Genomic DNA, 16,376 nt, shown 5'->3' with positions numbered 1-16,376 from the left:
ACCTAAATATTAAATGACATAAACACGTGAAAAGTCAGATAACAGAGCAGCCATAACTACAAATGTAGATGAGGATATTTTATATATTAGTCTGTCTGGGCACTGAAAGAACAGCCAGTTCTTGGGGGGCTTCATCTACATTCCTCCACTCCCTCAGTTGTTGCTGCTGTGGTGAACATGATAGTGTAGTCTTCTAATGGAAACAGTTAAAATGTGAGTGTAGTGGATCCAGCCCTGCTGTTTTATGTATATGTTTGCGCCACCTTGTGCACAGTATGAGCAGAAATATGCCTGCTCTAAACAGTAGGTATTACCAGTGGTAAATGTCATCAGGGCACTGACTGCAGCAGCATTTCCTAAATACAGTTTTAGTTGCTAGAGATGCACTATAGTGCCTCCTGGAGGGCAAGGAGTACAGTAGCCATAGGCTCAAATACTCTGTCTTTAAGGGCTTGGTAAATCAGGGTGATGATTGGTAAATCCTGTACTGTAAATCTCCTCTCTCTTAAAAGTCTTTATTTTTCCAGCTGAAAACACACCATCCTCTTTCAGGCTCTTCTCACACACTAGGATCTTGACAAGATCAAAACTGGTAGCACTTGATTGGGTGTGCAACTTTTTTAAATTTTTTTAACCTGGAACCCTTTGGTTGCTAGGATATAGAACATCCATTGATGAAATATCTTGCAAGTATCTCAGCAGCTTACTGCTGCTAGACCCACAATTTAAAAAGGTGCTTCTCAGAGTGTCATTTTTCATTTCATGTCGTAATTTGAGGACCTACACAAAGAAAGCTGTAGCGTCGTAATGTCTCTTCTTGCTGTTTAGCACTCATGTAAGTCTCCTCCCCTGTGATTGGACAGCTAGGTATCTTCCCTGCATCCAGTTCAGATGAGGAATAAAGCGGTACATTGGGAGTCTGTCATTGCTCATTGTTCAGCTGCTTAAACTCTGAAAACCTTGCAGAGAATTAAAATATTAAATTCATTTCTGAGACAGACAATCTTCCCCCCCTGGTTATTGGCTTCAGCTAGAGTTTGCAGTTATAAAACTTTGAGTGGATGAGCTCGTTTTTAGTCTTTTTCATTGGAGTGATGGAAGTTGACACCTTCCTCAGAAACTTTTTAACGGAACATCTGGGGACAGAGTGCATTCAGTCAACTATACATCTGCAGATACTGAAGTTAAAGACACTTTTACAAGCCTCACACTAGAAAAAAGGGAAGATTCACCTATTTTATGTAAAAATGGTGTTACACAAAATCTTAGAACATCCTGCTAAAGTGGTTGGTCAGAATCAGAAACCAAAGTTTGAAGATAGCAATGATAAATATACTTCTATGAAATGTAGGCACAAATAAAAATGGGTTTGGTGTACAGTAGTGATTTTGTAGTCATTTGTAATCAGAGATACCTTTTTAAAACTTTGCCTGACCAGGAAACGACAGCTACAGCAACCACTGCACCTCCCCTGGACTGCTGTCTCCAGGAGGCACCCCCAAGAACATCCAGGATAAAAGTCCTTCAATGAACATGAGCCGTAAACCTGACCTGCGAACACTGATGCCCCCTTCCAACAAGTGCAACAACATACCAGCTATTGTAAGTGCTTCCTTTTGCTTAGTCTTTTGATTTGTTTGATTTCATAAGTGGATTTTTATGTGCGGACTCATTTGAGTTTGTGCTTTATTGCTGCCCTGCAGTGTGAGGACTTTGACCTGATGTTGGTAAGTAGCTCTGAAAAAAACCTGAGGATCAGCAGAGAGAACCATACTTTTCATGTATCCCCCCTTCTGCTAGTTTATAGATGATATATAAGCTACAAATATGTGAAATTAGGGCCAATGTCATTTACATTATTACCTTAAGTAAGGGAACTATTTGTACTTTAGAGATATTTGAAAAATTCTGACGCTGAAGTGATTTTAAGGAACCATGAAGAAAGGCTCCTGAAGATGAGCTTGAAAATTTAGGATCTCTAAAGGAGTTATTGGCATGACCAGGTTACCATGAATACCAGCAAATGCTAGAAATACCACTTGAGATTATTGATTTTCTAAAATGAGCAAATCATGATTACCGGGCCTGGCAGATAACCATAAAATGCTGGCCCAAAATCAGCTGTCACTGTTTAGCTTGGTGACATCTTACCTTTTCTTTGCAGAACCAGAGAATAAATCACTCCCAGACAGCTCAGACCTTGTCAACCCCTGCTGTCACTCTCTCTGCCACCACTATCCCCAGTCAGGGGATGGGTGGGTACCAGTCTGCACTTTCCTCATCTTATGGCACAGGTGATTACAACAAAAGCACACTGCTGCTGGACTCCACAGGTTTCCTCGTCTTTGCTCAAGTTTCTCTTTTTGTCCATCTTCAGATTTCTCCCTCAGCAGTGACCTGCCATCGCTGTCCGGTTTTGGAGGTTCTGTTCTGGGATCAGTGAACTGGCAGCAACAGCAGATACAGAATCTACAGCACTCAGCACTGGGACACATGGGGTAAGCAGCTGTGTATATTACCTTCAGGCCACAGGCCAAGCCTTAGAAATAATTGTCCAGAATCACTGCAATAATTTGAGCTGTTAGTGTCCTGGTTTATCCAGCATACACTGGAAAAAATGAAAATTAAAAAAAATAGTTTAATTGATAGTAATTGTTACTTAATTATTGAGAAATCCCCTTAAAAAACAGACATTTCCAGGAATCCAAGTGCAACATGATCACATTTCTGTAAATTAATGTTTCCATCCACTTGTATGTTCAATTGGAAACAGCAGCCAAAAACAAGAATCTTTATATTCTCACCAAAGGATTAAAACAAGCGTTTAAACGATATTTCCTCTGAAGACATTCTTAAAATTTGCTTTGCTCTGAGTTTAAGATGCTGTTTCTCTTGCTTTGATCTTACAGGAACTTGTGCCAGAACTCAAACCTAAACCTCTCCTCTGCCCATCAAAACGTCCACATCAAGTCTGAGCCAGCCTCTCCTCCCAGAGACCGGATGATTGGAACAGGACTTGAAGGAGGCATGACCACGGTTGGATACTCCACCACAGGCCGGGGGTCCCATGAACAAGGGCGTTCCCCTGGTGACAGCGTGTCCAGCTGTGGGAGCTCATATGAAGGCAGCGATGAGCGAGAGGATCACCATGGGAACGACAGCTTCCTCCTCCACCCCCTGTCCAGTCATGAGGAGCACCACAGCCCGTCAGTTAAACGGATGAGGCTATCAGAAGGGTGGACGACATGATCACAGCCTCTCTACAGCCAGGGAAGGAGTATTAGTAAAGTTACCGCATAGTGTTATTATCATTATTATTATTATTATTATTATTAACATCATATTCTTCTTGTACTGAGTGGGTGTGCTATATGTGTAACATGTACATGGGGGTGGGAGCTCCTATGTGTGGATACAGTGATTGCTCAGCTGTATTTCCAGCATATACTCTTGGTAGACTTCACACTAATGACTCCTTGAAGTTCAGAACCAGTTTTCAGACATCGAGAAAGAAAAGGAGGAAAACAGTTTGACTTAAATCCAACTTTTTACAGTTTTCAGAGCTTCATATTGTCCAAGGAAGTTTTTATTCATTTATTCATTTGATAGTAAAAGTGAACCAGGCCAATCCCAACCAGACCCAGATTCTAAAACATCCAAAAGCTTTAAATGACAGAGTTCAGTCAAATTAAAGAAGTGCTCAGTGAGTTAGACGAGACTGTTGTCTGGCCCTAAAAGTGTTCATAAACACTCACCACAGGCAGATGTTCATATCATTCATTTCCTGAGTTTCTGACGTTGAGGTCAGTGAATATATGAATAATCCCAGAGTCAAGAAAATGGGTGTATTAGAGGAATTTAGGAGCGTAAAAAGAACAATATAAAAATTCTCCTGAAAAGGAAATACTTCAGTAAATCACAAATATGTGAAAAAATTTAAAACTAGTTTAAACTTCAACTAGTACAAAGCAAAAAAGTAAGAAGGAAATATCCAATTGTTTTCATTCATAAGTAAAAGCTTGAAATTGTTAAGAGTTTCTTTTTTTTCCCCACCTTTTCTACAAACACTGTTGGTCCAGGATATCATTCGGGAGAAAAACATATTGAAGCTATCAAAGGGGCTGTTGGTGTACATGTATTGCTTGTTTTATGTGTGTGTGTTTGTGTGTGTGGGTATAAGCAAATAACGTATGTACATATGTGCCAGATATGTGCATATGTATGCAAAGCAACAAAAAGATCAAGGTGAGAAAATCTGGTACTCTGAATAGTGACGCTAATGGTGAATTTAATGTCAGGTGGCTAAATGGAGCATCAGTTCACTGCTGCAGGTACAATATATTTATGCACATAATCAATCACTCATGTAACCAGAACGTATGGAAAGTAAAGTGTGGCGAAGAAAATGGGTTGAAAAAATGGGAGTATGAGTAAGTGCAGGAAGAGAAAGTGATGTCGAATCATGAGAGGTTTCATTGTGAAGGAGAAGAAAGTGATCTGGAACAAGCTGGAAAACAAGCTTATTTGATGTGAAGACAATTTCAGAGCAAAAGAGGGGACTGCAGTTAATTCAGATATGATACCAAAAACATTAGAAAACACTGAAGCAAAAAAAGCTGTGATTGGAAGTAACTGAGTAATTCTGTCAATGACCCACCTCAAAGTACTTCAGTTAAAATGTCAGTCACACAGGCTACATATGCACAAAATGATGTATATTAGCAGAAGGAAGCTAAAAGATGTAGGAATTTTATTATTAATTAGAATTATATCATTAATTATTATTATATAAATAATAATAATTTCCTCTTAGAAATGAGGAAATTAGACCCAAAATCTGGTTCTATATGCAGTTAGTAAAATTAAACCATAGATTTACTTACTTTCTTTTTAAAATGTTCAAATGTAAGTAATCTGAAGTGAAGTGTAGTTCACAATTTGGTATCCAGTTTATAAAAAGACAATCTAAAAGTTGTTATTCCTAAGAAAACAAACGAGGTCGTGTGTGGAACCAGACAGCAGAGGGCGCTCGCGTGAGGCGACTGCAGCAATGAAACTGTTATTCGTGTCTTTGTAATTGATGCATGAAAGTTAGCATGTGCTGATAGCTTTGCAGGATTTAGCAGTCAGGGTGAGGATCCTAAAAGCCATATTGACTGGGACAAGTGATGCTTTGCTGCAGAGTTTGTAGTGTAGTGGTTTTCAAACTAAACTTGAGTCTTTTCTTGTTAGATCAGATTGATATTTTTGGATGTCTGCAGTCCCATTTAATAACAATGATATAAAAAGTAGCAGCAGAATGCACACATGCACACCGTTTCCCATCAGATGTTCAGGGAGACTTTACGTTTGCTCTAAGGTAGAAAAAAGTTTGTTTAGCTGGTGTCAGACCCAACGTGATCTCACAGCGACGATCCGTCAGAGCACAAAGGACAAAGCTCCTGTTTTCCACTTACCACTTTAATCATTTTTAAATACTAGCAGTGGTGGAAGAAGTCCTCAGGACGGTTAAGTTCAAGCTAAGTACCAGACAAAAATGTTACCCGTTAGACTGTCCACGATGGTTTAGTCTAGTGCTTCCCATGGTCAGTTTACAAGATTGTTCATGATTTTACTGTTTTATGTAACAGCAATAATAGAAGCACATGTGAATACATTTTAGGATTTGCCACCATATTTAGTAAAAAATGTACTAAGAACAAGAATTTTGTCCACCATACACTATAAGTTTATCTTTGGATATAATCTTGCAAAATAAAGAACAAAACATACATTTATGAAAAGTAAAAGTACTTGGCTACTTTCCACTGCCGCATGTTTGTGTTTGTGTAACTCTACAAGTGTACATAAATGACTGAGTTGTGCCTTGCATGTCAGCTGGGTCTGACACCAGCCACAGACAGGCTGAAGGACTGCAGAGTGAAATCCACTTATTTTTAGTTTTTAATACTGAAGAGATGCTGGTGGCTGAGGCTTGTTCACATTTGAATATTTTGGTTTTAAAACTGTATATTTGGAGCTCAAATCCTCAGCCACCATCTCTGCTGTAAATCCAGCGAATAAATTCACTCACTGAAAATCCCTGTTGCTGTGATGGGATGAAGTGATGTCTGTTAACCAGGGCAGAGCCCAAATGTGTTCACTTCTGCACCCTTTTCCTTTTCATCAAGCTGGTCTTACTGTACCACACTGAAGTGAGAGCCAGGAGCTCATCCTTGGGCTTCAAGTGGAGTGGATTGTGTACGGGTGGAGGTGAAGCTCACAAAACAGGGAGATGCAGTGTTGACATTGTGAAAGCCCCTCTGTATCTGTTTTCAGTTTGATTACTGCCTGTACCTGAAGCGCCCCAATGAAATAGTTTCATTTCCTCTTTTTGGCGACATCAGTGAATGTCCTCTGTACACTTGGAAATGTACACTTTTGGCTCTGTTATGCCATTGTTTCATGCACTAATGCTTCTAATAACTATTAAGTTAGATATTCAAAGAGATTGTTAGCGGCATAAGCTGGCCTTTGTCGCCAATTTGGAGACAATGAAAAACAAATTAAACACACCTCTGTTGTTGCAGATGTACAGCAATTCCCTCACTCAGAAATGTGGTAGTATTTGTATTTTGCAAAAAAAAAAAAAAATATATATATATATATAAATATATAGATATGTCTCTGTGTGATTTGTTATCGTTGCCTCCTGCGTTTCTCACATATTTCAGTTTAATTCAACTTTTTATCAGGATTGTGTGAAGACAGATATACTGCAGTTTCAGTCAAAATGATGAACCCTACTGAGTATGTATAGGTATACACATAAATAATTTTTAAACTTTCACATATAATAATATCAAAATGCATTAAAATGGTTTAGTGATGGCATAGTGGAATGACATAGTTGGACATTATTTTCTAATTATTCAGTTTCAGTTCAGTTTTATTTATATAACACCAAATCACAAGAGCAGTCACCTCAAGATGCTTTATGAGTAAGCACTGGGCAACAGTGGGAAAGATGACTACCTTTTAACAGGGTAACATATTTGTTTAGTATTAAATGACATTTCCTGGTCAAAAACAACTCCACCATTCCTCACAGTGTTACTGGAGCCCAAGGTAAGTAAGCATCTGGTTAGATACCATATTTCTAATTATGACATCCAGATCCCACAAACAACAGAAAATAAATTTTTATTTGAGGTCTTGATTTTTGCTGCATTGAAACAAGTTACAAACTAAATGTTTATTTAAAGGGGTTTTAAGGATTCAGCGAACTCCTCCAGACTTGGAAATAGAAACTCTTGTGATTCTCAAAGACTAGTTTGAACTCATTTTACACTAGAAGCACAATCTGTGCTGCAGCCTGCTCTGCTCCAGTATCTTAGCACATTCCCACCATACAAAGTTGTTCTTACTGACCCCCTTTATCCTACTGTAACAGATTCCTATTCTAATGGCAGTAATCTTTTTCAGGATGATGATTCCCATGAACAAATCCATTCACGCTCATCAGATCTCCCTGTGCCTGGTTCTGCCAGAGGTTTCTTCCTACTATTCCTTCCTTTATTATTGCAGGCTCTTTACCTTACAGCATAAAGTGCTTTGAGGTGACTGTTTTTATAATTTGGTGCTATATAAATAAAATAGATTTGAATTGAATTGACAGTGCTGAGAATGAAGAATGTTGTTCAACCCTCACACAGAGAAATGGAGAATTGCTGTGTAGGAGCATTAAAGCTGGTCTCACAGCTGTAGCTCAGGAGGTAAACAGTAAATGTACTTATCATAAGGTTGGTAGTCTTTCCTTTGTTTTTTAACTAACTAGTATTTATCTGGATAAATATATGATAATTGCAGAACCATCGTGAAATCCATACAGCACAAAGAAATCTTCATGTGTGTTTCAGCAGACTAACCACCAGAGGGCAGAAAAGACTGACAGCAGTATAATCATTGGTCCTCATTTGTTAGGAATTACACCCTTTATTAGTCCAGTTTCAGTGGCTATTTCTTGGTTTTAAAGCCACTTTTACTAATTGTGTTTTTCATTTGTTACTAATCAAGTGTTCAATGTCTTTGAATCCTGAAAAAGTATACATTTGAGCGTGGGTTCTAATTTTAAGAGTTGCATATGCATAATTGAGCTTTAGAAAAAATTAGGTCTATAAGAATGACCAGAAAGCCCTGTTTTGTTGTCACAACAGTCACCTCACTTTATATTTTAAGATAAAGACCCTACAATATTAGAAAGGAGCAGCTATCTGGCATTAGCAGGTGCAAGAAAAGAGAAAGGAACACAGACAGGACATAAGGCAATTTATAGGAGAGAGAGAGAGAGAGACAGAAACAGAGAGTTTAAAATGAATTGCTAATGATTAAATGCAGCTGTAAAAACACATGCCTTCCTTTTCTCTCTTTCTTGCTCTCTCCTGTCAGTGTTCGTGTGCTTGTGGACATGTTTTACCTTCCTTCAGGGGTGGCTCCACCTATGGTCTCTGTCTTCCTTTTGGCTGTGCACATTTTAGCAGATCAGCTGAATATTTAAGACTGAAGTGGATTCTAAGTCATCATGTCAGCCAGATCTCACCATGTACTCTGAGGCCTTATATGATTGAGCTTAATATGACAGTGTGTGTGTGCAGATTGGAAAAGCCTGCATACCTTCATCACCTCTCCCAGATCTTTAATGCAATCACAGATTGCTTTAACTCTACATTTATTCACTTACCTGTGAATATACCTGTTTAATCTTTCCCAGTACTTAGCAAGTGGGTTTATGATTCTGCCGATCCGTGACAGAAGACTCTGCCTAAAATTCTGCTTTTAAATACCCTAGGAACCACAAGTAAGCCAGCAGTCCTCTATTGTGGTGATACAGTACTATAAGGTCATTAATGTCTGTCTGCAAACTGTTTGTTACCCTCAAGCTATAGCTGTCTGTGAACATTGCCTGCTGACATACTCACTTTTATAAACTGATATGCAGTGACCAAAGTGGGAACTTAGGAAACTTATCATGGGGTTTTCATGTGTGGCTAACACAAGAGAAGCACCTATCTTCTCTACACATCTCCTGCTGTGGAAACATCGGCAGCCGCCCCTCCACTTAGTGCTCGGTCGCAGCTCACTGTAACACCACACTCCTCTGGTCCGGTTTGGCCACCTCTGGAGGAGATCCAGTCATCTCATCTGATCTCCTGGCTCTGGCTGATGAGATATGCCAAAGTCCCAATTGTGCTCTGCACCCTGCAACCCAGAGCCTGGTCCTGGTAAAGGACAGTAAGGAGCATACTAGCGAAACAAATCAACAAATTTGACCCACTGTAAAATGTTGATGTACCATGCTTTCCAGTGCACAACCACCCAAATAACCAGTTAAGTTCTGGTCAGCTGTCTGCTCTAAAGCGGTTGATGCGTCTGCCTCAGGGGCTACAGCTTGAGCACTGAAGAGGGGATGGCTGCCCGACAAGCCTCTCCAACATCTCTCTTCATCCTGCCACTTCTTGTGATAGCCTGGTTGCCACTGGGTTGGCTACTGCAGCTGTGTGCCCTCTGCACTTCCTCATCACTACACCGCTTAGCTGCCCTTTGTGGACATAATTTCACATAATTTCTCAACTGCACTGAACTTTTTAAACAAGATTGCCTTCAACAAATCCACTGGGGTTCAAGTATTCTGTCTGTAAACACTGAACTAACCCTTCACTCATATTGCACTCGTACAGCAAGACCTCTGAAAAGTTGTTATCTGCAACTCTATTACAGGTACTGATATTTTCTTACCATCACCACTAGACAATACTTCAGTTGACAAATTGCGTAACCACTTTTATACCACTAACACATGTTTTTCAAGTCTCAAGGTCATCTTTACCAATTCCAGTGATTATAAGGCATATTGTCTATATTTTCCCTACAAGACACAGACCCGCTCGATCGGGTCTACACAAATTTAATGAGAGTTTATGGGGCACATCTATCTGCCCACCTCAGGCTATCAGATCACATCTCCCTCACTCTGGATCTCAATGTATACACCACAGATCCTCAGTGAAAGACCTGCAATCAAAACCATAAAGGTGTGCAGTGAGGAAGCAACGTTAATGCCACAAGACTGTTTTGACAATATGGACTGGGAACTGCTTGCAGGTGAAAGCAATCTGGAAGACTATTCCAGTTCAGTTTGGGGATAGCTACATTTTTTCACTAAAAACTATGGTTTAACAGTAAGGTTAAGACTTAGAGAACTTTTAAGTTTAGGCTTAAAAATGTCCTTTTTGACAAAGCCTATAATGAGGGCTGGATCACGCGATCCTAAATCCTCCCTTAGTTCTGCTTTAGTAGGCTAGGCGGCTGGGGGCTGTTGTCTTTTGTCATGTCATCCTCTCCTCACCCCAAACCCCAAGCCCTTTCCTGATGCACAGACTAGAAACGGCACACAGAAGACCATTTTCATGATAACAACTCCTCATGGATGGGGATCAGTGGGCTGAAAGACTAAAAAACCAAGAGAATGCTACCAGATGATGATGCTACACTACCTGATTTCCTGAAAGGTTTCTCTAGCCGCTTTGACACCAGCAGAGGAGGGGAAGCACCAGTCATTGAGAGCAGTGCTGGTCCTTCAGCAGATTCAGGGAGCACTCTATTAAAGGTGTAAAATCGAACAATGATAGAAGTCATTTGTAATGAAAGATAAGAACATTTAAAATACAATCAGTTGAGGTAATGGTTAATGGGATATTTTTAAATTGGTGAATTGGGGCTGTGTACCAGTCCGTTGTTGTGAAGAGAGCTTTCCATAAAAGCAAAGTGTCTGGTGTCCTGCTGGATCAGCTGGAGGAGGTTGATGGGGAGAAGCTTAGAAGTTGTTGGGGAGTAACTCTCTCTGTGCAGCTGACACTAACACTCCCCAGCAAGACAAGACGGCACAACAGAAACTCTTCTTCTCAGGCCAAACATCCAAAGAAACGGCTGCAGAGAAGAAAGTATTATTCTACTATCTATAGTGTTGGGATGGACTCCATCTGTGCCATCAGGATGAAGAAGAAGGCTCACAGTATCAACAACAATGTCTCCCAAACGGTTTAAGTTTATTTTATGTTTAATTAATTACCTATTCTATTCAGTCTTTTTATTTAGTAATTTTTCTAATTTATTGTTAACACTATTTTTATCCTAAGATAAAGCCAAACTGACTTTGATTGTACTAGTAAAATGACAATCGACAAATGATCATTCATTCAAATTTACTGTCCACTTTTGTGTAATCAATTATTGTAAAATTAGGGAAATTGGAAGAAATAAATACTAAAACAATATAATAATACCCTAAGCCCCAAAATCAAGCAACCCACTTTGAGCAAGGGCAGGCACCTGTTGCAACTGGTTAGTGGTGACGGGAGGAAGACAGGACAAGACACAGACTCAGACTGCGCGTCCTTCTCACAGTCACCCAACTTGGGAGGGCCTGCTGAGGGACAGCTAACCAGTGCTAAGCTACTTTGGCCAACACTGACAACCAAGATCTAGTTAGTTATAGGATTATTTTCAACACAGTGGAGCCAGGACTCCAATTTACAAAGCTTGGCTTTCAAAGCAATGAACAAGCTACAATTATTACAAGTACCATTAGCTCTAAAATAGGGCAAAAAAACCCCAACCTAAACAGACTACACCTGAGTAAATCATTTAACAATATACCCATACACTGCATATAAAAAACAGAGAAAGACACATTTACTGTTTTGTAAAGTCCTGTTATGGAGCCTTGAGTTTCACCATAGCCTTGTTGGTGTGGGTCTGACTGAGAAACCAGGGGACAATGTAAATCATAGGTTAATGTCTTCCTCAATCAAAATGTAGTCTCTCCCTAAAGTGTTCCTTCCTTCACTATGCTCTTGACTCTAAGCAAGTGATTCCTGTCCTCCAGGAAAATAATCAAGAGCAATGATACTAACAATGTCTGTATGACATACACTATTAACAATGACATTTAAGGCACTGTTTAAAAAGTACATGCTTGCATTAACAACCGCCAATGTGTTATTGTACCTTGGCCCAGTTCAGTTCCTCTAAACAGGCCAAACCTTCTCCATAAGCCAGTCACTGATTTCAGCAGCGATAATATGATAATATGAGCATATTTTATGCCACTGTTTATAGACCCAGATCCACGCCAGTAAATTTTGCATCAACATAACTACATATTAATGCTTGTGTGGCTGTAATAAATTCTGCATCACAACTTCAGTGTGAACTCTGTCTCCTTGTGTCTCATTTTGGCAGTCTGGCTTAGCTTGTTGGTCATCCGCAGGTGAGCAGGATACTACAATAAAGGTCAAAGGTTCCAGTAAGTTTCATACTTGAAGTAAGATAAATTCGATGGAAATAAAATGAGCCACTGTGCACATTAGCTCAAAGATTAAAATGTATGTTAGTCCATGTGGTAACCTTTTTTTTTTAAAATAAAGCTTTTTTGGGCAGGTTCAGCAGCAGTTCAAAACACACAGATCTCACCCAGCAAACTTCAGCTGTGTTTAGAAGTCATCAAGGACAGGCTGTGAATTGGCCAACAGCCCAGATTCCTGTTAAGCACTTTGCATGAATGTGTACACGAGTGCCTGGACTTCACTGTCTGCAACATAGGCAACTTGCTAAAACACGCAGACACAGCAGAAAACAAGGCTTCATGCTTGTGTGCTGCACAATGAACAGACAGCTTAAACAAAGTTACACTTTAATTATTCATATTAGAAAGATGTCTGTTCAGAGGCATTGGACACAAGGTAACAAAGAGTCCTCCACTGGATGTTCTTAGATGAGCAAAACTATAATTTGTGCTCAGATCAATGCAGCTACAGATGATGATGTTATCTGTGCTACCTGTTATTAGATTGATGCACATTTCTTTGTACTTTGTTTTTATCTGTGTTCTCTTAAACTGTGCTGAGTTGCCGCACACTATAACTGCAACGCCAGAATCGTAATGCTGCACTTATACCTGTTTGTGTGTTTGAAAATGGTCGTAAAACAAACCTGTTTTCTTTTAAAGCAGTCCTGCCAGGCTAACTAACATGTGACTAAAGTTGGAATTATCTTCAACACTTTCAATACTGTATATTGTAAAGGCAACATCTCAAGTCAAATAACAAAGTAAGATTCATCTTTCATGGCAACACGATCAGGTCCTTTTAAAAATGTAAAGCCTATCTGTATGCCTGTCTCTTGGCACATGCCCTGCGTTGTCTCTGCCTGTGTTTCTTCATCCAGTTCAAACCAGTTTCTGTTTATCAGCCGGACAGAAGCCGCCTGTATAGCGGAAGCCAAAACGCTATTCATGTGACCTCTCATCATTGTGTACTGGGTGGGTGGGGTTGTTTTGTGTGTGTGTGTTTGTGTGTGTGTGTGTGTATGTATTGCTATGCGAAAGTCTTATGTAGTTAAGATTCAAGGTAAAACTGAGTGAACAGAGGTGCAGCCCTCATACACAGAGTGTTTTTCACTCTGTGTATGGGGGCTGTAGATGAAGAAGAACAGCCTGTTCTAAGCATGCAGGAGCTCGAGACTGAAAACTCCTTCCCAAAAGGTGGTTGGCAAGTCTTTAGTTCTAAGTCAGAACTCAGAACTGGTTGGATCAGAATGAAGCTGAATTGTTGTAAAATATTATTATCCAAAGTGTACCCTGCTCGTCTCCCAGTCACAGCTAGGATAGGTTCCAACTACCCTGTGACCTTGAGCTAGAAATGAGATATATGACTGATATTTTATCAGAATTAAAATTCTTGTTGTGCAATAAACCTTCTCTGTCACTGATGTAGTGATTTCAGTGGCTGCATGGCTCTGTTCTAAGACCTTCCTGTGCTTTGAATCACAGATGTGGAAAGTGTTGGATGGGAGTGTTGCAACTCACAAAAGTAATATATTCCACATTACTTGTGACTTTCCTTAAAATAAGTCAGCAATTACATAATTGCTTTTTGCACTACTCATTACATACACATATAGCCTAAAATGCATTGTTACATAAATACCAGCGAACAATATAAACCATACACTGACACACAAATCCCTATCTTAATGAGGACACACAGTTATGAAAACAAAACAAACAACAAAAAGCAAAGACGAAAACCTTAAACCAGCCCAAAGTGACTTTAAAGACTCTACAAGAATAGGTGTCAGTAGTTTCACTAGCTTATTAGCATGTCTGTGCAGATGTTTGCAAAGAGCTTGCATTATAATGAAGTTGTGTCTGTCCTGGACAGAGTTTGCATTACAGCATCAGACTCGTGTTTTTTGTACAAAACAAAAAAAAAGTAATGTCCTTATCTACACTCCTAAAAAGCTGTAGACCCACTGTTTCTCCTCCCTGTGCAGGAACTGAAAACAGCTCATTGTACTTGGAGTGCAGGAGGAAAGAAGAATGTTTGACTGTTTTTTTTTTGTTGTTGTTTCAATCCAAAGTGTGCAGAGAACTGAAGAACCTTAGTAATACAGGTAAAGACATAAATAAAGCTTTAATGTGATCTCTGAACTTAGTACAGTAACATGTTACATTATTGTGTTACTGAAAAATATAACAAAATTACTATCAGTGGCATGCTGTGATTCTTACAGAAAGGCAAGCAGAAACACCCTGAACACACACACACACACACACACACACACACACACACACACACACACACACACACACACACACACACACACACACACACACACACAAACATCTTTCTCTACTATTTAACATTATAACAAGCTACGTTGGATTAGATTAAAACATGCTTGTGCTGCCTATCTTCACATTTCCTTGAACTCCTTCCAGGCTGAAGAATTGTAAAATACTATTTCTCCTACAGATAAATATCTACTATATTCCTCCAAATTGCTTCTTTTTAGCTGAGAATGACAAATGGTAAAGGAATCTGTCAAACAATTTTCAAACCAGGCAATAAAATACTGTGAAAACACATGACTACCATAAAACTGCATTTTTGGAAATTTGTGCATAAAGTATCAAAAGTAATAATTATTCTCTGGAAAATTTGGATAGCTTGCCCAGCTCAAATTGTACCTGTACAGTGGAGACAGCTGCAATTTTTGCATGCACAAAACAAGCGGAGAATTCAGCAGCAGTAGCTGACTGCAGCTACAAGATGGCAGTACTGTCTTTACAGCACATGGATGCAAATAGGCAAGATGCTTTATGAGCGTGCTCTGAGATCAAAGGAGATCGCTTTACTTTGGTATGTTTTGTAATTCACACCTATTTTTAGATTTGACACTTGTCCTGCATTAATTACACTCAACACTGGTAACAGGTAGGCTACACACAGCTGATCAGACCCTTTGATTGCACTACATTGTTAACATGCTTTTAAATGCTATCAAGTTGTCTGTCTTAGCATTGGTTTCTTATCTGTAGCCAAAGTCAAGTGGCCATTCCAAGAAGTGCAGCTCTGACCTTAAAAATTTACTTTTACAAGTCGGATTCTGTCTATGTGAAAAACTGTAGGAGTTCATCATTTGAAATCCTGCTCTGCATGTTTTCAGCAGCTGACAGACAATCTTATCACAGCAGGCTGTGATGCAACATCAAAAGTCATCAAAAGAATGTCAGCCAAAGGCTGTGAGGTGTTTCCTGGGGATTCCATGAGTTAGTTCACACAGAATAAATGAGTGTTTACCCTCTACACACAAACACTTGGTGCATCTATTTTTTCATGCAAGTAAGAGTGTACAACAACAGTTTTTCAATTCAATTCAATTTAGTAACACAGCGCCAAATCACAACAACAGTCGCCTCAAGGGGCTTTATATTGTAAGGTAGACCCTACAATAATACAAGACTGTTTCTGAGAGAATGGAACAGAAACACATTCTCCAACATTTCTACTTACATCTGTTTCCCCGCGAAGCTATGCCACAGCTCGAGTGAAAACAGCATTAAGCAAAAGCTTGACTCTGTTTTTCCCTCCTTGCTGTTTGCCAGTGTGCAATGGGTAACTAGGTCAGCAGCTCATGTGAGCTCTGTCCTACATCTGCTTTGCTACATCTCCAGCAGGCTGCTTGCTGGAGAGGAGTCTTCAGCTGCAGTAACAAATCACAACAGGGTGTAACAAATATTTTTACACAGTGGCGCTACCTCCCTTTTTTGTTTTTTGTTTCTATTAATGTGACACATTTTTGCATTTTACACCATTACTCAGTGATGAAGGCCTCTTCTCCTTAGCAGTGCTTTTTTTAAACTCCTGAAATATATAAATAAGATACCAGTAAGTATTCGTACTACCACTTGGTAAAGAAGTCAAATCAACACAAGTTACAGAGCTTTACCTCCACTGGAAGAGCCACACGCCACATTATTTTTCTTTAATAAACGT

At 39.5% G+C, this 16,376-nt stretch overlaps 1 protein-coding gene and 1 long non-coding RNA gene across 7 annotated transcripts in view; one reads left to right on the top strand and one right to left on the bottom strand.

Annotated features, from left to right (window-relative positions):
- Window positions 1–6,655, top strand: part of LOC116329301 (myocyte-specific enhancer factor 2C-like) — a 34,852-nt gene extending 28,197 nt beyond the window's left edge. For 5 of the 6 annotated variants that reach the window (XM_031751298.2, XM_039615301.1, XM_031751299.2 and 2 more), the window contains 5 exons: window positions 1,439–1,602; window positions 1,704–1,727; window positions 2,165–2,294; window positions 2,378–2,498; window positions 2,910–6,655. In XM_031751298.2, coding sequence (XP_031607158.1) covers window positions 1,439–1,602; window positions 1,704–1,727; window positions 2,165–2,294; window positions 2,378–2,498; window positions 2,910–3,249 — 779 coding nt within the window. In that variant the 3' untranslated portion in view covers window positions 3,250–6,655. The remainder of the gene's footprint in view (window positions 1–1,438; window positions 1,603–1,703; window positions 1,728–2,164; window positions 2,295–2,377; window positions 2,499–2,909) is intronic. The other variant, XM_031751300.2, reaches the window with a different exon arrangement.
- A 354-nt stretch (window positions 6,656–7,009) lies between these two features.
- LOC120441278 lies at window positions 7,010–16,013 on the bottom strand. The gene is made up of 4 exons (XR_005613954.1): window positions 15,894–16,013; window positions 10,765–10,965; window positions 10,533–10,636; window positions 7,010–9,257 (listed from the first exon to the last, which is right to left on the bottom strand). It is a non-coding gene; the product is annotated as an uncharacterized LOC120441278 (long non-coding RNA).
- Between the last annotated feature and the right edge of the window lie 363 nt (window positions 16,014–16,376).

Source organism: Oreochromis aureus, linkage group 7 (genome assembly GCF_013358895.1).
Source record: "Oreochromis aureus strain Israel breed Guangdong linkage group 7, ZZ_aureus, whole genome shotgun sequence".
NCBI classification, from domain to species: Eukaryota; Metazoa; Chordata; class Actinopteri; order Cichliformes; family Cichlidae; genus Oreochromis; species Oreochromis aureus.
This window is presented reverse-complemented; position numbering and strand designations above follow the sequence as displayed.